At 51.1% G+C, this 20,178-nt stretch overlaps 2 protein-coding genes across 3 annotated transcripts in view; one reads left to right on the top strand and one right to left on the bottom strand.

Moving 5' to 3' along the window:
• Positions 1–2,325: 2,325 nt before the first annotated feature.
• On the bottom strand, positions 2,326–11,099 carry DUSP15 (dual specificity phosphatase 15). The gene is made up of 7 exons (XM_042980674.1): positions 10,705–11,099; positions 9,946–9,979; positions 8,249–8,331; positions 5,900–5,949; positions 5,083–5,157; positions 3,757–3,928; positions 2,326–2,895 (listed from the first exon to the last, which is right to left on the bottom strand). Exons 1-7 carry the CDS (start codon positions 10,723–10,725, stop codon positions 2,623–2,625), a joined length of 708 nt encoding a protein of 235 aa, XP_042836608.1. The 5' UTR covers positions 10,726–11,099; the 3' UTR covers positions 2,326–2,622.
• Positions 11,100–18,099: 7,000 nt separating this feature from the next.
• Positions 18,100–20,178, top strand: part of TTLL9 (tubulin tyrosine ligase like 9) — a 41,471-nt gene continuing 39,392 nt past the window's right edge. For both annotated transcript variants that reach the window (XM_042980671.1, XM_042980670.1), the window contains exon 1: positions 18,100–18,172. In XM_042980671.1, coding sequence (XP_042836605.1) covers positions 18,158–18,172 — 15 coding nt within the window. In that variant the 5' untranslated portion in view covers positions 18,100–18,157. The remainder of the gene's footprint in view (positions 18,173–20,178) is intronic.

The raw sequence follows: 20,178 nt of genomic DNA, 5'->3' as shown, positions 1-20,178 counted from the left end.
CCACCTGGGTGGCGCGCGGAGGCGGCGAAAGTGAAAGTTCTGGAAAGACGAGTTTCGCTTTCCTTTCTGCCCCCCTCACCCGGGAAGCCTTATCCTTTCGCCCCTCCCTGTGGTAGCCTGGCGGCGCGAGGGGGCAGAGGCACGGTGAGACGCCAAGATCCATTGGAAGGTAGGGGGTGGGTAGCCCGGGATATGTCCGTCCCCAGAGTGGACGGGCACCCAGAGGCGTCCATTGCCCCGCCCGTGCACCTGTTTTCTGTTCTTCCCAGCCTACGGGACCTAGACTGTAGAGGTTGTAAAGCCATAGTGCTTCTTAGACTAACTCCAATCAGAATTGAGAGGCAGAGACTGGTTTAAAATGTACACTCGTTGCCTCCATCCCAGACCCGCAGAATCAGGCTTTCTGGGCCAGAAGCCCAGTAATCTGCATTTAACGAGTTCTCCCAGGGGATTCTGATCCAGGTGGTCCAAGGGTCACCCTTGGAGAAATAGCTCCTTGAATATTGGAAGTCCTCATCTGCTGATGCCTCACTACAGTGTTGGCCAGGCTAAAGCCTTTCCTGCAGGGTCTCAGTTGGTTCTCACAACGGCATGGTGAGGTGATAATTACGCATTTTATGATTAAGAAGAATAAGGCTCAGAGAGGTGAAAGCCCTCTGGGTTCTATAACAAGGTCATAGAACTAGTATGTGGGGGCAGTCAGGATCTGAACCTGTGTCTCTGTGTCCCCAGAGCCCAGGAACCTAAACAGTTCCCCACACTGCCTTCCAACAGCTTACGCCTGGAGTTTACGGACACCCCCACCCAACCCCGCAGAAAGTGTATGCAAATTTTTTCATGCCTATGCATTTTCCAGGGCTTGTGTCTTTCATTCAATTGCCAAAGAGGGGTTGCGATTTGAAAGAGGTCAGGCAGTGCAGCCTTTGCTGTGCACATAGGGAAACTCAAACTCCGAAGGAGCACAGAGCTGGATGCCCAGTCAGCATTGACCAGAGGCTGGTAGCACTGTCCTTCATGGGCGCCTTGAGGGTCAGGGGGGACTTCTTTATGCTCCTCACCCCTCTGTTCTCACATGCCAACAGCCACTCAGTTCTGACACCTCTACGGGTGTGGCCAGGATTCAGACTCACTGTAGGGCTTCAGTGGGGGCCCAAAGCATTTCATAGGATTGAATCCAAGGGTAATGACGACATCTAAGTGCGAAGCTGAAGTCAGTCTCTTCATATTTCTGGGTGGCAGAATCATAGTAACTAGGAGAATGGCGTGCCCTCAACTTCCCAGCCTGACTGCTTGGATTCAAATCCCAGCCCCACCACTTGCTAGCTGGTGACCTTGGACACCAACCTGTTTCCTGAGGAGCAGGTTGGGCAGCAGGTGAGGATTATTTCCTCCATCTTAGAACTCCCAGTACTGGCATCTGGGCCTCCCCCACAGCTCTGAACACAGTCTTGGTGCATAGTCTCTGAACAGTGCTTGGTGCATAACAGGAACCCCATACAAGTGGCTATTAGGTCAGGGTTTTTTCAGACCCCTCTCAACCCCAGTTGAAAGTAACCTTTAGGTTAGGAAAACTCAGCTCGGATGACCTCTGTGTACCCTTGGGGTCAGTTTGCTGCTTTCTTGGGCTGCCCTAAAGCCTTCTCTCCTCAGTGGCTGCCCTGGGGCTTTCAGCTCTAGGTGGACAGGCTCTTAGTGGGAGAAGGTATTTGCAAATGATCTATCCAAAAAGGAGTTAATATCCAAAATATATAAAGAACATATTCAAGTTACCACCAAAAAGCCCCAAATAATCCAAATAAAATGGGCACTAAGGAACTGCTTCTTAACAACCACCACAGGGCACAGACTGCCCAGGTTCAAATCCAGCCTCCCCTACTCTAGCTGTCCTCAGGCAAGCTGCCTACCCTTTCTGAGCCTCAGTTTCCTCCCGAGGATTAAGCGCACTCATGCATGTAAACAGGCAGGCATGAAAAAGGCACTCCCCTATGGCTTACTAGCTAGGATCTGTAAATAAGGAAGAGGAGGGAGCTGGTGAGGAAGGGAAGGGCTCAGAGGAAGAAAGAGGTTCAGGGAGAAGGAGGGGTTCAGGGGCCTCTTCAGGAGGCCAGGGCTCCGGGGACGGGTGGGGGTGGGGGGTCAGGGCAGCGCATGGAGTCTCGGAGTTCAGCCCTGCCCACTGCAATTTATGGGAGGTGGCAGGCTCCAGCCCCCGGCAGAGTTCTGCACCCCCGCCCTTGCGGAATGATTAGGAGGAGCTCAGACAGACAGCTTCTGTGTCTCTTTAATATCCTCCAGGCCCACCTAACCCCCACCCACCCACCCACTCCCACTCCCGCTGCCTTTAAGGGTGGAGGCCCGGGTGCCCCCTCCCCCCCGGCCCAAGGACTAAGGCACCAGGCGGCTGCAGCAGGCCGGCCCAGACACAGAGACAGACGCGCAGAGGTGGAGGACACACAGACTGCGGACGCGGACGAGCAGGGCGGGCATCGGGGCGGGGCTCAGGTCGCCGCGGGGGCTCCCACAGGCTCTGGGCCCGTCCTGGAGGCGGTGGGCGGCCCAGACAGCCCCGAAGGGGACCAGTCGAGTCGGGAGGAAGAGGGGCGCGACGGCGGGCCGGGATCCTCACTTGCCGCCCTTGCGGGACAGACACCGCGGGAGGCAAGAGAAAGTCTGCTTGACGCGCGCCAGCAGCGGCAGCGGCCGGTGGGCCTCCCGGGGCGGCCGCGGCACCAGGCGCTGCAGGGTTCCCTCGGAGGCCGCCGCGTGCGGTGCGGGGGACGCGGCCGCGGGCGCAGAGCCCTGCCGGCAGCGCTTGCACAGCGGCAGCAGCGCGCGCACCTCCTCCTCGTCGCGGAAAGGGCTTTCTCCGAAGCGCTCCTCCAGCTGCCGGCGGAGCTGGGGGAAGGGAGGGGGGTGGGGACGAGACGGGGATCGGTGCCAGGCCGCCGGCGGGTCCCCGCACCCCGGCCCTCGTCGCTTCCGCCGGCCCGAGAGCTCCCCACCCCTCTCTGGGCCCCTCCCCTTCCTGAGCATCCTCTCACCCTCGCCCTAGACGAGCCTCCTCCTCCCTATCTTCTCCGGACCCCCCCCCCCCCACCTTCCCCTTTGCCACCCGGTCTTCCGACCCGCTAAAGCGACGCCCACCCGCCCGCGGCGCAGGGGAGACCCTCTTCTCTGCGCATCAACTCCACCCACGCCGGCCTCTTCTTTGCCCGCCTCTTTCCTAACGCGGCCTTGCACATCAGCCTCTGAGAACCAGCCTGCCACCCCGGAGAGAGCTTTCCTGCGGCTGCTTCTCTTGTGTCTCTCATCCCTTGTTCCGAGGGAGGCCTCGGTTCCTGCCATCCCCGTGTGCCCTCTGCCCAGTGGGCCTAAGGGAAGGAACTGATTTGGCCTCACCAGGGACCCAGGGGTGGAGTAGGGAAATGGCATTTCTCCCCAAAGGGGTCAAACATTCAAATGCCTTCAGGTTCCAGGCAGGTAGAGCAGGCAGTGCTGGGACCTGGTCAAATGGAAGGGTCCATAGTCTGGCCCAAAGGCTACCCAATTCTAAACTAAAAAAGAAAAGGGAACATCTGGCTGACCGAACAAAATACACCTAGGGGCTAGATTAGCTCAAGGGTCATGAGTTCAAGACCCGAGCAAAATCTCCTGCCAGGTCTGAAGCACAGGCTGAATTCTTTGCAGTCGGTGCTCAACTCAAGCAGGAAGAGTCTCCTAGCCCTGCCCAGCTCCTGCCTCTGCCTGAGCCCCTACCTTCCGGGAACTGCCCCAGCCAAACTCTTCAAGCTGCTGCCTAAAGCCTGGGTTGGGGTTGGCGATGGGCCGGGTGGCCTTGATGGCTTCAAGCACGTCCCGCCAGCCAAGCCCCGTCACAGTCATCACATATGCCGTCACGATGGTGGTGCTGCGGGAGATGCCTGCAAAGCTGGGAGACCCCCCACCCACCCACCCACCAGGCTTCAGGGAAGGTCCGATCTCCTCCATGCCCTACCCCCAGGCACCCGGTCTCCACCTCAGCTCTCCCACCCTCTCCTCCTGAGCTCCCATCACAAAGAACCCACTAGGACCTGTTTTCCTATTTCCTTTGCCCGTGCTGTTCCTTCTGCCTGGAGTATCCCCCTGGCACTCTCCCACATCAAAGGTCTGAGTGAAACATCACTTCATCCATTCAATACACATTTCCTGACCATCTGTTATTTTTCAGGAACTGGGGACATGACGGGGAATTAATAGACATTGTCTCTGCCATCCTTGGGCTTACAGTATGGTTGGGGGAGACAGACGCTAACCACGGAAACAATTCAAGGGTGATAACTGCTCTGAAGATGAGTCCAGGAGCTAGGAGATCCTATAGGAAAAGGTATTAATCTAATTAATGGAGAGGGATGGAGAGGGATTAGGGAAGGTAGTGCCAGCAAGCTGAGTCCTGAAAGATGGGTAAGGGTCAGTCAAGAACATTCTGGGCAGTGTATGAAGCCCATGAGGTGGGAGCTGGTGGATTTGAAGTGTGGGGAGTTGGCCAAGGCGGCTGGAGTGCGGGAAGGGGAGACAGAGGGTGACAGGTTGGAGGAGCTGCTCCTATGATTTGAGCTCTGGCAGGGCTGCCTTGAGTCCAGTGTAGGGTAGGTGCTCAGTGGGAAGTTAAGGAATGAATGACATCAACTGATCCAGGGGCCATGGGAGGACTCAGGGATCCTGTCTCCCAGCCCAGGGTTCCTGCTCTGCCCTATTTCCTCAAAAGCCTAGAGGGGAGGAGAGGGAGCCAGAACTGTTGGAGAGTGTCGAGCTACCTTCCTATCCCTCCTGGTAGCCCAGCAGGTCAACATTCTTTTCCCTATTTCACAGATGAGGAAATGGAGCCTCGGGGAGAAACCACTCTTTGGCCTTGGCCACACAGCTGGTAAGGCACAGAGCCCTGGTTGGAGCCCCTGATCAGCCTCCATGAGACGACTGATGGACTGTCATATATGGCAACAGGCTGGAGAAGGTGCCTCCCAGGTTCCCCATTCCCCATAGGGTGAGTGTGTGTTTGGGAGGGCAGTTCCCCTACTTCCTGCCCTCATTCCTCTCTTAACTCACCAATGCACAAGGCAGTTCCCCCCATTGAGGCGGCAACAGTGGATGAAGTTGATACATTCTTTGAAGTGCTTTTTGCTAGAGAAGAAAGCAATAGGGTAGGGAGCACTGGGGGGCAGGTCTCCTGGGAGTTGTCTCCCTCCCCACTGATGGATGGGATGTCAAGAGCCCTGGGTCCTCAGGTCAGCCAGCCCATGCAGCGAATAAGGGCCAGGACTATAGTACAAGTGGAGGTGTGTGTGAAGCAACAATGGTGGCATTTCAGCCAGTGAAAGAGGCCAATAATGAGAAATCCTGCCACGGAGGCAGGAGCACCTCTCCAGTGGGTCCCACGGATCCTATTGTCATAGAGGGTTTATCTTGATCTTTCAAGGCAACGAGTGGGAGGAGACAGAGGAGTCCCACTCCTCTGGGGTCTGCAATCTGATCTTTGATCCCTCTCAGAGAGGGAAAGCAATTCGTGCAAGGTTACACAGCTAGTAAATGGCAAAGCCTGGCTGGAGCCCAGACATCTTAACTCCAGGGCCAGGAACTGGCTGAGCCTTCAGATCTGCTGGGGCATCTGGTCCTGAGACAGGACAGTCTCTCCACTTCTTCAGCTGAAGACACCGAGCTCTGGGAGATTAAGAGTCTTGGCCAGGGGCATTGGCTCAGGGCATGGCTGAGACAGACTAGGTCTGAGTGACCACTGGTGCGAGGGTCCCCAGGACAGCTTTCTGGTGTGAGTCCTCTCTGTCCTCCCCAGACCCCCTCCCCCCCTCCCCACATCACCACAGACGGCAGCTGTCTGTCCATCTGTTGGTGTATCCAGAGAACTTACATGGGTACCTCAGGGGTGTCTGCCACAGGGATGCGAAGGTAGGTTATGTCCTGCAAGTACAAAACACACATGGGCAGTGGGGGGCCCTTGGCTGCACCCCTGACCCTGGCCTGGGCTGCCCAAGCACCTCATGATCCAGGCCAGTTCCCACCCCTCTCCGAGCCACTGTTGCCCTCTCTATATGAAGAGGGTAGACAGCATGTGTGAGTGCCTCCCAGCTCTATCCAGAACCTTCTGAGAAGATGGTATCCTAAACTCATAAGGTGACTTGGGCATGAGGACTTGATAAAAAGGATCCAGGGACCTTTAAGAGGTGGGAAAGGGCCACAGCAGTAACTGTCCTCCAAATGAGGATTACAAAACTATAGCATAAAAAGGGCAAAACAGGGGGCGCCTGGCTGGCTCAGTCAGTAGAGCATGCAACTCTTGATCTCAGGGTTGTGAGTTTGAGCCCCGTGTTGAGCACAGAGATTACTTTTTTAAAAAGAGCATGCGCGCCTGGGTGGCTCAGTCAGTTGAGCATCTTGATTTCAGCTCAGGTCATGATCCCAGGGTTGTGAAATCGAGCCCCGTGTTGGGCTCTGCGCTGAGTGTGGAGCCTGCTTGGGATTCTCTCTCTTTCTCTCTCTCTCTCTCTTCCTCTGCCCTTCTCCCCCCGTGTGTGCTCTCTCTCTAAAAAAATGTGAAGGATATAATAAAAAATAAAATTAAAAAAAGGGCAAAACATTTTATTACCTTGAAAAGAAACAAAGCCATGAAAATAAGTTTATATGGCTCATTAATTACGGTTATCAAACTATGTGCTAATTATTAAAATAATCAAGGAATGCATTGCCAGTAATTTCTCCAACAAACTTGCTATAATATCCTCTACTTCGTGCTTAACCTTCACACAAGATCATAAAGATGATTTGTGCTCAAGAATCACTTTTCTCAAGGACCTCTTTTAATCCTTTGATATTCAAATGACTCTTTTCAAGTGCCTGGCCCACCCTCAGCCACAAGCTAAGGGACCCCAGGCCAGATCCTCATTTGTTAATGGCCTTGGGTGAGATTCCAGCCCTTCTCTGACTCACTCTTCCCAAGGTCACACCATCCTGCATCTTTTGCAAGGTTTGCAATTTCACTTTGCAACACATTTGGCCTTGGGATTGCTTGCCATTATCAAACCCTGGCTGGTAAATAGACGGGGAGGCAGGGCTGCCTGTGGGAAGAGGGGAAGGCGGTTGGAGTGGGGACTCGTTTGGCAAGCAGTCGCTTCATTAGTCAATCTATTCACGACTTGACAACCTTCCCTGTGCAATCCAGTGCCTGCATACTCCAAATACTCCAAAACAAGCCTGCCCTATAAAGCAAAGTCAGACTCCATTGACCTGGAAATTTCTTGTTTGAATGACACTGAGCACCACAGATTATTGGAAGTTGCTCTTAGAGACCGTCAAATCTGACACAGGGGGAAACTCAGGCCCAGAGACTGAGAGGAACCTGTCCAAGGTCACACAGCAAATCTGTGAACCTGGTTTGGAGCTCAGATCTCCAGAGCCCTTTTCTACCCACTGTTCTTCCCCTTTAGTGGGTGACACAGACTCTAACAGATTAGGAGGAGCGGGCTGTCTTTATGGGATAAGAATATGACTAGCTTTGTTATATCACCTGTAAGTTGTTGGCTGTTTTGCGGCTGTTAACAACTCAGTGAGGTAGGGGGCTTAGAGAGATGAAGTCCTGTGCCCAAGATTACAGAATAAGTGGTCTGGATTTCCTACTTTTCTCTTCTGGTTTATAACACCCATACCCCCTCTTTTCCAGGACTCCAGAAAACCGTTACCAACCCTTCCGGTGGGGGCCGTGCTTTACAATGTGCAAAGCATCTTCACCGTCCTGCAGCCCCTCTGCCTCCTCACAACAGCCTCTCTGGGGGCAGACAGGACTGAGGGATCAGAAGCCCAGAGAGGTGAAGTCACAGCTCAAGATTACATGGCAAGACACAGAACCCAGAATCATCCATTTGTAGCCATCCATTCAGCTGGGCAACGGGAAGCCCATGTAGGGTCCTCTTTAAGATTCAGGGTGAGGCGTCTGGGGTCAGATGGTCAAATCTGAGCTCCTCAGCTTCCTGAATGTGTGACCTCAGGCAAGTTACTTGACCTCTCTGGGCCCTAGTGGCCAAACAGGGGATCAAATAGGGATGCTAATGTAAAACAAATCAGTTTTTAATGGAATGACCTAGTATAGGTCAGGAAGACAGTATAGGACCTGGCACATGGTAAGTCCTTGATAAATGGGTGCCACTGGGGGTCGGAAGCCCCCTTCCCCACCTACACACAGCCCAAAGATGGGGGTAAAGAGTACCTGCAGCAGAGGCTGGGGTGACTCGTGGATGGAGATGATGTGTGTGATCTTATTCCGGCCCAGCTGGTCCGGGTCTTTGGCATCTGAAAGAGACAGGATGCCTGAGCCAATCTGGTGGGTGCGGTTTACGTGTCCCTGTTGGCCATGAAGGGTGGGAGCTCACTGCCCAGCTCCCCTCCCCACCTCTCCCTCTCCACTTTGGCCCACCCTCTGCCAGCTCCCTGCTCCTTGGCCACTTCCTGTCATGCTCCTGCCGTGACAGGTCCTACCACACCCCAACACTTCAGTCTTGTCTCAGGGGCACCCATAAGTAACAGCCCAGCCTCTTCCTGGTCTTGCCCAGGCTGTTCCCTTCCATGGCAAACACCCTTCCCTGGCATATCCTTGATCCAGCAACTCTTATTTCCAGGAATCCTGTCTACATAGGGGTTTGCTCACACAGAAAGCTGGGTGTAGAGGGTGAAGTTCTCTGCGGTTCTGCTTATAACAGCAGACACACCAGAAATAGTTAAAAAGTGGGGGCAACCTACACGTCCACCGTAAGAGAAATGGATAAATAAGTATAGTCATCCTTGAATACTGTGCTGCCCATTGAAAAGACCTCTATGTGCTGATGAGCCAGCGTGTCCACAATATATTATTAAATAGGAAACAGGTTACAGAACAGCATGCAGAACAGGTTCCCATTTGTATTTTACATATTATATCTGTATCTACAAAGATCTATGTAAACTGACCCAGGGATGAACCTCATGCTTCCATCAGTGGCTATTTCTAGGAGCTGGAATCCCAGTGTGTGCAGATCTTTTATCATTAGAATAAATAACACTCCTCCCCTCCTTCTCCAAATGTCTACTTCATTCAACACATTTACTGAGTGCTTACTAGGTGCAGCCTTGGCTGGGTATGAGGGTGTGGGGGCAGTTTCATGGCCCCTACCCTCATGGGACTACGGACTTTAAAAGGATTCAGAGCTTACTTAGCCTAATACTCCGAAATCAAGTGGCATGAACTGCCGAGGGGCCTTCCAGGGAGGAGATCAGATTTATGAGAGTGGAGCATCTAAGCCGGGTCGGGTGGGAGAGGCGCAGGCGTGGTGGGGAAAACCCTGCCCCTCGCACAGATGCCCCTCCCTCTCTGAAGTTTTCTCTGACTGCACATGGAAATGTGTGGAGTCTCAGGATCAGCCTGTCTCTTAGCACAGGCCTGGGACAGATAGAGTGCCATGGCCTTGGGAAGGAGGGGACAGTGCTCACTACCAAGTTTCTGAGGTAGAGTCTAGCCTCCAGAGACCGCCCCTCTGTGTAGAAGGTTGTGGTGGGGTGGGGAAGGCTCCCAGTTTCCCAGCTAGAAGCAGCACCCCCAAACAGACCTCAACTCAGAACCTCAGGGCTGTAAGAGCCCTTAGAGGTGAGTGGACCTTGTGCTGAGGGAGAGGCTGGGGCTCAGAGCAGGTGCAGACTTGCCTGGCATCTGGCAGAAAGGGCGGTTCTGAGCCCTCTGCACTGAGGACATTCCCCGCCCACATATCCCTTAGTCCTCATGAGCTCCCTCTCCCTCCCAGCCTGGCATTGCTTCCCTGCCCCCGGCCCCATTCCTGAGCGCTTCCAAGGTGCGTGGGTTGGAGCATGAATGGTGGACACAGGCCTGGGACAGGCAGAGTGCCACAGCCTTGGGACAGTGTGGGCAGTGCTCACCAATGAAGTTTCCGAGGTAGAGTCCAGGAAGTACCTACAGGAGAGACAGGCTGTGGTCAGTGGGGTAGGGGTGCACACCCTGCCCACCTGGCAGCTGGGGGGCCCACAGCCCATCTCTGTCCCATGTGAGGTGTCTGGACCTCAGGACTCAGGGAGCCATCTCCTCTCCCTCTCGGGCCTGGACTGTGAGAGGGGCCGGGGATGGCAGGAGAGGGGCACCAGGGGAAGCTAGCTTGGGCAGGGGTGAGAAGAGAGGGGAGGAGGATCACAGAGGAGTGGGGCAAGGGGAGAGGTGGACTTACCAGGTGCGGGGGGGGGGGGGGGTCTGAAGAGGGAGGTGGGAAGGCAGGGACAGGTGGAGGGTCAAGCAGAGGCAGAGGGGGAAGGATGAAGAAACAGAGTCCAAGGAGTCAGAGACAAGGGACACAGAGACACCTGGAGACAGGGAAAGGGACCCAGAGAGATAGAGTGTGGGAGTGACAGCCACAGAAAGACCCAGCAAGAAATAGAGTCACAGAAACAGGCAGAGAGACAGAGGCACAGGAAGAACAGACCAGAGAGACACAGAAAGACCGAGACGTAAGCAGAAGACACAGGGACGCAGGGTCAGAGAGTCACCGGGAGATAGAGATCTGGACACACAGAGCGTCAGAGAGAGGGCCAGAAGGTCAGAGGCGGGCACAGCGACCGGGGCAGAGCCTGCGCCGCGGCGACACTGGGGGCGGCCAGGTGAGGGCTGCGCGATCCCCGACCCCCTACCTTGGTCATGCCATTCCCCATGATCACGGGGACGGGGGTCCGGGCGCACCCCCAGCTCGCCGCCCGGAGAGCGCTCGGGTCACAGCTGCCCTGTTGGCCCACGCCCGGCGCCTGCAGCCTGGCGGGGAACAGGGGCCCCTGCCCGGCCGCCGCCGCCGCCGCCGCCGCCACCACCGCCCGCCGACCCCCGGCCAGGGAGGGAAATGGTGGTGGAGCCGCCGCCGCCGCCGCCGCCACCGCCGCCGCAGGCTCCTCCTACCCCCTCGGTCATGTGGGGCCCCCCCCACCGTGGGTCGCGGCGGGGGGCTGGACAAAGCCCCAGTGTGCCGGGCCCAGGGCCCGCGGGACAACGGCAGCTTGTTGGGCCGCGTGGGGCCGCCACCTCCGGAGGTGGGGGCGGGGGCTCCCCCCCCCCCACCTGGCACCGTCTGGCGCGGGCGGGGTGGGCGCGGGGGCGGGAAGAGCCCCTGGCCGGTGGCGCAGCCGCTCAGATCACAGCTCGGGCGCTGCCCGGACCTCCCTGCGGGCCCTGGGGCAGCACGCCCGGCTCCCTGGGCCTGGCCGCGGTTTCCTAGCAGAAACGTGACGGGGGCCTGAACTTGGATCACTGTGGGTCCCCCCATATTCAGACACTGTGTGGGTAATTCCTTCTTTCGGTCCATCCCCACTCCTGCCCCGCCCCCATGCGGGCCTCCTACCAGCCAGCCATCCTCGTCTCCAATTCATGCAGCCATCTGCCCTCCCATCCTCCAGTCCACCCATTCATCCCTCCTTCGGTCCGTCCATTCATCCATCCATCCATCCATCCATCCAGTCTCCCTCCCTCTCATCCTTTCCTCCCTTCTGCTTTGGGTCAGCATCTGCTGAGACCAGGCATAACCACCCTTAGAGGCTTCAAGAAATCAGAGCTAAAATGTGAGGAGAGGGAGGTGAGGGGCGGGGGTTACAGACACCTGAGTCCCTTGAAGTAAAGGAGACTCCAGGAGGATATAGTTAGAGGCAAGAGTCCTGGATCTGATAAGGTTCCAGGCCCTCTTCAGCTCTGCCCTGCTGGCTGACCCTGGACAACTCCCTCTGGGGTTCCAGCTACCCTATCTGTGTCTCAGTGTGTTGAGGTGAGCCTTTCTGGCTGCTAGGACCAAAGATGAAGAATGTAAAAAATAGTTGAGACCAGGCACCTCCTGGGGGTCTGAAATAGAAGTAGCTGAGCCAGCTTGACTCCTCTGGCCACCCCCCCCCCCCCCCCCCCCCCCGCCATCTACATAGTAGGTGACTGGGGTGGGGGGGAATGTTGGTACAGAGCAGGACCGAGAGTTAACTCGGTTTGAAATGCAGTGACTGGAGAGAACTAAAACTCCCTGGCATTTCTTTCTCCCTTGAATTCACACTATACATGGGTCTGCCTGTCTCATCTCTCCCTGTGCACGGGGTTCTCATAAAAACGAAATTATTCAACAAATGCTTACTGAATACCTACTATATGCTAGATATTAGGGACACAGAGGTGGCTAAAGCAGAGACGGTTCCTACCTTCATTGGCTACAAGTGTAGGCCAGCACCACCCAACAGAAATGTAACGTGGGCCACACGCGTAATCTTAAATTTTCTAGCAGCCACATTAAAAAGGTAGAAAGAAACAGGTTGTAAATAAGTTTTTATTTAACCCGATATATCAAAAATATTATCATTTCAACCCGTGGTCAATATTTTCAAATTATTGAGACACTTTACGTCCTTTTTAGTGTATTAAGTCTTCATAATCCAGTGTGTATCTTACACGTACAGCACATCTCAGTTCTCGCTCCAAATAAATAAACTTTAAAAAATTAAATTAAAAAAAAAATACTTCAGTGTGGTTCATTGTGGTAGGCAAAATAACGATCTCCCCAAAGACGTCCATGCTCTGATTCCTGGGAATTGTGAATATGTTATGTTATATGGGAAGGGGGAATTAAGGCTGTGGATGGAATTAAAGTCGCTCATGAGCTGGCCATCAGATGGAAAGATTGTCCTGGATTATTTGGGTGGGCCCAATGTAATTACCCAGGTTCTTATAAGAGAGAGGGAGGCAGGAGAATAGAGTCTGGGGGGGTATGACGATAGAAACAGAGGTCTTGGCAATGAGGAAGAATGAAATATGGCCTTTTGTAGCAACGTGGATGGAACTGGAGAGGGTTATGCTAAGTGGAATAAGTCATAGAGAGAAAAACAAATACCATATGTTTTCACTCTTATGTGGATCCTGAGAAACTTAACAGAAGACCATGGGGGAGGGGAAGGGGGGAAAAAAGTTACAGAGAGGGAAGGAGGCAAACCATGAGAGACTCTTAAAAAATGAGACTAAACTGAGGGCTGATGGGGGGGATGGGAGGGAGGGGACAGTGAGTGGGTGATGGGCACTGAGGAGGGCACCTGTTGGGATGAGCACGGGGTTTGGTACGGACACCAGTTTGACAATAAATTTCATATTATAAAAAAAAAAAAAGAAAAGAAAAGAAACAGAGGTCAGAGTGGTAGGATTGGTGGCTTTCAGGATGGAAGGGGGCCATGAACCAAGGAATGCAGGTGGAAAAAGCAAGGAAACAGATTTTCTCCTAGAGCCTCCTAGGAACCCGGCCCTGCCGACACCTTAATCTCAGCCTAATGAAATCCACCTCAGACTTCTGACCTCAAAAACTGTAAGCTCAGGGCGCCTGGGTGGCTCCACTTCAGCACAGGTCACGACCTCACGGGTTCATGAGTTGGATCCCCGTGTCAGGCTCAGCGCTGAGAGCTCGGAGCCTGGAGTCTGCTTCAGATTCTGTGTCTCCCTCTGTCTCTCTGTGTGTCCTTCCCCTGCTTGTGCAGTCTCTCTCTCTCTCTCTCAAAAGTAATAAACATTTTTTAAAAAACCCTGTAAACTCACGTGTTTGTGTTGCTTTAGGTCACTGAGTTTGTGCTAATTACAGCTACAATAGGAACATCATACACTGGCCAATGCCCTTAGGAAAAAGCTCTATCTCTTTAGCATAGCACACAAGGCCTTGTGGGATCTGGCTTCTGCCTCTGTGACTTGGAGCAAATTTCTTAACTTCTGTGAGTCTCGGTATCATCAGCTGTAACACAGGAAGGAAAAACCTCGATAGGTGTCTAGTAAGATGAGGAGGACATATTTCTTTTTTTTTTTTTTAATTTTTTTTAACATTTATTTATTTTTGAGACAGAGAGAGACAGAGCATGAACAGGGGAGGGGCAGAGAGAGGGAGACACAGAATCTGAAACAGGCTCCAGGCTCTGAGCTGTCAGCACAGAGCCCGACGCGGGGCTCGAACCCACGGACCGTGAGATCATGACCTGAGCTGAAGTGGGACGCTTAACCGACCGAGCCACCCAGGTGCCCCGAGGAGGACATATTTCAAGTACCTCGTAGAGAGACAGGCATATAAAACATCTTCATTGTTACCATTGTCATTATGATTTGCCTGGAGCAACTGACAGGGAGTTAGGAAGCCCGGGTTCTGTTCTCCTCACTAGGGCTCTGTTTCCACATTTGTAAAAAACAACAACAATAACAACAACAAAAAAGGAAACAGCAAAACATACAGGGTTGGCAGCCTCATCTCTCCCCTCTTCCCTAACTTTCCTGGTCACTGATCGGCATTCACTTCCACAAACATGCTTCACTCTCTCTGATTTCCAATTTTGCACATGCCATTCCCTCTGTCTGGAATGCTCTTCCCATCCCCTTTACCAGACTAGCTCCCATTTCGTCCCGCCAGTCTGCTGACTCCAATTAAAGATGGTTAGACCCCACAGTTACGCATTCCCAAAGCATCCTAAAATTCTTCCTCTATGGTAGTATTGACATTCTTTTATTATTATGGCAAAAACCAAAAAATAAATCCGGATAAGACTACTTTGGCTAATTGGCTTCAACTGTGTTGCTTAAATAAAACAAAATGTTCCAAATAAACTTAAAGCAGTTGGAGTTTCCTCTCCTCTCCCTTCTTCCTTCGCTCTCCCTAGAGGAAACCACTATTGTGAGTTTGGTGTGCATCTTTCTAGTATTTTTAAACTTTGAATGCCAATATATCCATAAGTATGTAGAATACACTTTTGTATGTTTATAATTAATACAAATTTCAACCTTTAAAAATATTTGTCATCCTGCAAGTCTCTTTTATTCACTCAACAGTAAGTTTGGGGTTATTTTTATGTTGATACAGATCTGGAACATTAATTTTTAGCATTATAGTATTTTTATTAGAATATATTCCATTTTATTAATCCATCTCGCTAGGAGTGGACATTTAGATTGTTTCTAGTATTTCTTATGATTACAAAGAATGTTTTGGGGTGCCTGAGTTGGTTGAACATCCAACTCTTTTTTTAATTTTTTAATGTTTATTTATTTTTGAGAGGGGGGAGGGGAAGAGAGAGAGAGAGGGAGACACAGAATCTGAAGGAGGCTCCAGGCTCTGAGCTGTCAGCACAGTGCCCAGTGCGGCGCTTGAACTCACGAGCGTGAGATCATGACCTTAACCAAAGTCAGATGCTTAACCAACTGAGCCACCCAGGCTCCCTGAGCACCCAACCTTGATTTTGGCTCAGGTCATGACCCCAGGGTTGTGGGATCGAGCCCCACATTGGCCTCTGCACTGAGTGTGGAGCCTGCTTGGGATTCTCTCTCTCTCTCCCTCTCTCTCTCTCTCTCTCTCTCTCTCTCTCTCTCTCCCTCTGGCCCTCTCCCGCTTGGGCTCTCTCTCTCTCTTAAAAAAAAAAAAAAAAAGAATGTTGCAATGAACATCCTTGTACATATAACCTATGAACAAGGATGAGAATTTGTTTAGGGAAGGATGACGTCTTGCCTCAAAGTGATAGTCCCCAGGTTGTGCAGCTGTATTCAGAGAGCTTCTAGAATATATGTCCAGTAGTGGAATCAGGTTGTGAGTTGTGTGCATTTTCAACTTTATGAGATATTGCAAATGGCCTTCCAAAGTGTGTCTGTACCAACAGCATATAAAGATTTGATTTCCACACATCCTTAAAAATACTTGACATTAGGGGTGCCTGGGTGGCTCAGTCAGTTAGGTGTCCAACTTCAGCTCAGGTCATGATCTCGCAGTTCATGAGTTTGAGCCCCACATCGGGCTCTGTGCTGACAGTTCGGAGCCTGAAGCCTGCCTACTTCCAATTCTGTGTCTCCCTCTCTCTCTGCCTCTCCCCGCTCATGCTCTGTCTCTCTCTCTCAAAAATAAATAAACGTTAAAAAAATTTTTTTAAATGTTCTTATTTTTATCTAGATGACGTGTTTAAAATAATATTTTATAATTGTTTTGATTTACATATCTCAATTTGCTTATTGGCTACTTGAGTTTCTTCTGCTGAAAGTTTTCTATTCATGTACTTTGTCCAGTTTTCTTTTGTGAGGTAAGAGTAGTCTTTTTCTTAAGAGTTTGTAGTTCTTTGAGTACTGGTCCTTTGTTATATGTGTTGCAGATATTTCCTCCTCATCTGTAGCTTGTCTTTTTTTTTTCTTTTACCTTTATTTATTTTTGAGAGAGAGAGAGAGAGCGCTAGTTGGGGAGGGGCAGAAAGAGAGGGAGAGAGAGCAAATCCCAAGCAGGCTCTGCACTGTCAGCGCAGAGCCCGACACGGGGCTTGAACTCATGAAACCGTGAGATCATGACCTGAGCCAAAGTCGGACGCTTAACCGACTGAGCCACCCAGGCACCCCTGTAGCTTGTCTTTTAGTTGAACTTACAATGTTTTTTTTGTTGTATGGCAGTTTAGATTGTGAGAGGGTCACAGATTTTTTCTGCTGAGTTGTGCTTTATTAAGAAATATTTCTCCACCATGACATCATAAAATATTATATATATGTATATTTTCTAATAACCTGAAGTATTTGTTTGCCATATTTATTCTTTAACCTGCTTGAATTAGGCATCTGTTTTTCACTCCTACAGAAAGCCAGTTTCTCAACGCTATGTACTGAGCTCCCCATCCTTTCCCCACTGACTTATGATGCCACCTCTATTGCACATCAAGTTATAACGCACACATGCACACACACACACATGCACACAGACACCTGTGTCTGCTTCTAGGATCTCCTTATTATTCCATTGATATTTGCCTCTCTTGGGTTGAGACGGTTTCGCAAAAATCCTGACTGAATTTGGGAAAATACATACCTTTTTGATATTGAGTTTTCCAGTCCATGAACAGGGTATATTCCTCCATTTATTCAGGCTTTCTTTAATGTCCTTCAATGTTTTGTAATTTTCCCTGTGAGAACATACACTCCACAAGGGCAGTTGCTTGTTGGTTTTGTTCATTGTTGTATCCTCAGTGTCAAGAATGAGGCATGCCATTAAGACTAGAGGCTTAAAATTAAAAGAAAGACTAGAGGCTTAATAATTTGTTGTTTAATGAAGCATCTTGCATATATTTTATTAGATATATTCCTACATAACTTATATTTTGTTGGTATAAAACAAACAACACATTTTTTTAACAGTTTCTAATCAGTTATGGTTGGTATATAGATCCCAAGACAGTGGAGAAGTGAGGCAGGAAAAGGCAGGGAGTCAATACAGGGTTCAATGGCAAACAAATTGCTACTTCAGGCTATATGTAGTGTAGAGACACGATGGGATTCGTGTTCTAGAATGCTCTATAGGGGCGCCTGAGTGGCTCAGTGGGTAAAGCGGCAGACTTTGGCTGGGGTCATGAACTCACAGTTCCTGAGTTCTGGCCCCCTGTTGGGCTCTGTGCTGATGGCTCAGAGCCTGGAGCCCGCTTCAGATTCTGTGTCACCCTCTGCCTGCCCCTCCCCGACGTGCACTCTGTCTCTGGCTCAGTCTCAAAAATAAACATTAAAAACAAAAAAAAAATTTTTTTTAATGCTCTTTAGCTGCAGTGCCAAGAATGAATTGTTATGGATAGGCACTAGCAGACTGGTCAGCAGGCGTTGAGGTGACTCCTGGCATCGAGTTGGTGCCTAAGAATTAGAGAGAGTGGCTGAGCAAAAGCAGGAGTGCCTGGCCACGTTGCCAACTGACCAACCGACAAGGTGACTGACTTAGGCACCGAGTAAAGAAACAGTGCCGTTGCATTTACCAAAGACTGGCCACTTTTCAGGCTAGGTGCTCTTAGGTCAAGCGAAACGTAGCTGGAGGAGGCGCAGTAAGTGCCTGCGAAAGGCAGCCAGTCTCCGCCGGGTGCGCCCCCGGGTCGCGGAGGCTACGGGCTGGGAGGGAAAGGTCCGGGGAATAGGGGGATCTGGGCCTCTGGGGCGCGCGAGCTTCCCGCGCCCCGGGTCAGGCGCACCAATCGCGCGGAGAGGAGGCGCCTCGGCTCATCCAATCAGCACGGCGGATCCCGGCACCCTCTGTCGCCTTGGCAACGGGACGCAGGGGCTCGCGCGCGGCGAGGTGGCAGTTTGGGTCTGGTCCTGTGGAATCGTATCATGTCGCGCCCGAAGGTAGGAGTGCCACGGGGTCCAGATGTTTTCAACGTCCCGAGAGAGAGGGAGGGAGGCCGCGGAGGGATTCAGACTCGGGGGGGGGGGGGGGGGGCGGGGCGCGGTGCCCGGAGTCCCCGCGGAGTGATTCCGGACAAGGAGGAGGAAAATGAATTCAGAGAAAAGACTTCAAGCCCTGGCTGGCCTCGCGCCGCCGCCCGAGATGCTGCGCGAGTCCGCAGCCGGGGCTTGCTGGCGGGAAAGCTACGAAAATGTGGGATTCTAAACTGTACTCAGCGATTTCGGAGGCCCTGGGGGCAACCTCAGAACCTAGAAAAGCTCTTAGAGATCTATTCATCCCGCCTCCTGTTTGCCTACCTATCCATCCATTCGTAATGCATTCATCCCCAAACGCTAATCAATGGCTTCTCCAAACCGAGCCCACTGCTGACCAGTGAGGAGGACACAGAGGTGAATCACATAAGTCCCTGTCCTCTAGGAGTGCACAGGCCAGCGCCCCCCCCCCCACTTTAAAATGGGGGAAAATGTGGCCCAAAGAAGGGAAATGAATTACTCTAGAATCCACCCTCCTCCCCACCAGCCTGCTTCTTATCCCGTGTTCTCTCATGCATGGCACCCCAGTTCTTTAAATTCCATCTCACAACAAAAAACAAGTGATTACATTGGGCTCACTCAGATAATCCAGGATAATCTATTTTAAAGTCAGTTGATTATGTCTGCAACTTTAGTTTTCCTTTGCAATGTTACATATTTACAGGTTCTGGGATATTAGGACATGGGCATCTTTTGGGGGATCATTATTCTGCCTACCACAATATTCTATCATCAAATAATTGGAAAATGAAATTGTAAAAAATACTATTTAAAAAAGCATCACATGGGCACCTGGGTGGCTCAGACGGTTAAGCATTCTACTCTTGATTTCAACTCAGGTCTTGATCTCAGGGTCATGAGTTCAAGCCCGCAGCTGGGCTCCATGCTGTGCATGAAGCCTACCTAAAAAAATAAAAATAAAAATAAAAATTAAATTAGCATCACAAAATTAAAGACCTATGAAATAATTTAATTTAAAATGTCCAATGGAGGTGCCTAGGTGACTCAATTAGTTAAGTGTCTAACTCTTGGTTTCAGCTCTGGTCATGATTTCACAGTTTGTGAGCCCTGAGTCAGGCTCTGCACTGACAGCTCAGAGCCTGCTTAGGAGTCTCTCTTTCCCTCTCTCTCTCTGGCCCTCCCTCGCTTGTGCTTTCTCTCTCTCTCAAAATAAATAAACATTTAAAAAAGTCCAAGACTTCTGTACTGAAAAGTAGAAAATATTGTGGACAGAAATTAAAGAAGAGCTAAATTAATGGAGAGATAGATCATATTCAGGGATTGGGAGACTCAATACATAATGATGTCACTTCTCAATATGATCTGTAGATTCAATACAATCCCAGTAAAATCCCAACGTGCTTTTTTTTTGTAGAAATTAGCAAGCTGATTCTAAAATTTATATTGAAGTGCAAATGACCCCAAATTGCAAAGGCAATCTTGAAAAAAAGCAAAGTTAGAGGACCTATGCTACTTGATTTCAAGATTTACTAGAAAGCTATGGTAATTAAGACAGTGTGGTGGTGACATAAGGGTAGATAAATAAGCAAATAAGATGGAGTCTAGAGACAGACCCACATATACACAGTTAACTGAATTTTGACAGAAGAGTCAATGTAATTCAATGAGGAAAGGAAAAATTTTTCAACCAAATACTCTGAGCAACTGGATAAACTGATGGAAAATAGAACTGAAAACATGAAAGAGTATAAAAGATACAATAAATAAAAAAAGAGTAGGACACCTGACTAGTCCTGGGGTACTTGGAGGGGCTTGTGTATATGACTGAGATAAGAGTTCATTTGCTTTTGTGGGGGGCTAGTTTCTGTCTGTTTCATAAAGCAGTACTCTCTATCCCTTTCCACTGTCCCTATCCCTCTGAGGGATACGATGGTGTGGTAGGCAGAATTCTA

Source organism: Panthera tigris, chromosome A3 (genome assembly GCF_018350195.1).
Source record: "Panthera tigris isolate Pti1 chromosome A3, P.tigris_Pti1_mat1.1, whole genome shotgun sequence".
NCBI lineage: Eukaryota > Metazoa > Chordata > Mammalia > Carnivora > Felidae > Panthera > Panthera tigris.
Note: the sequence above shows the minus strand (reverse complement) of the source record. Positions and strands in the feature narration are given on the sequence as shown.

Excerpts from the sequence above, each read along its gene's own strand:
- DUSP15 (XM_042980674.1), bottom strand. The coding sequence starts at position 10,725 with ATGGGGAATGGCATGACCAAG. Across the intron at positions 8,332-9,945 it reads CTACCTCGGAAACTTCATTG|ATGCCAAAGACCCGGACCAG; the intron begins GTGAGCACTGCC and ends TGTCTCTTTCAG. Across the intron at positions 3,929-5,082 it reads GGGAACTGCCTTGTGCATTG|CTTTGCAGGCATCTCCCGCA; the intron begins GTGAGTTAAGAG and ends GGGGTCTCCCAG.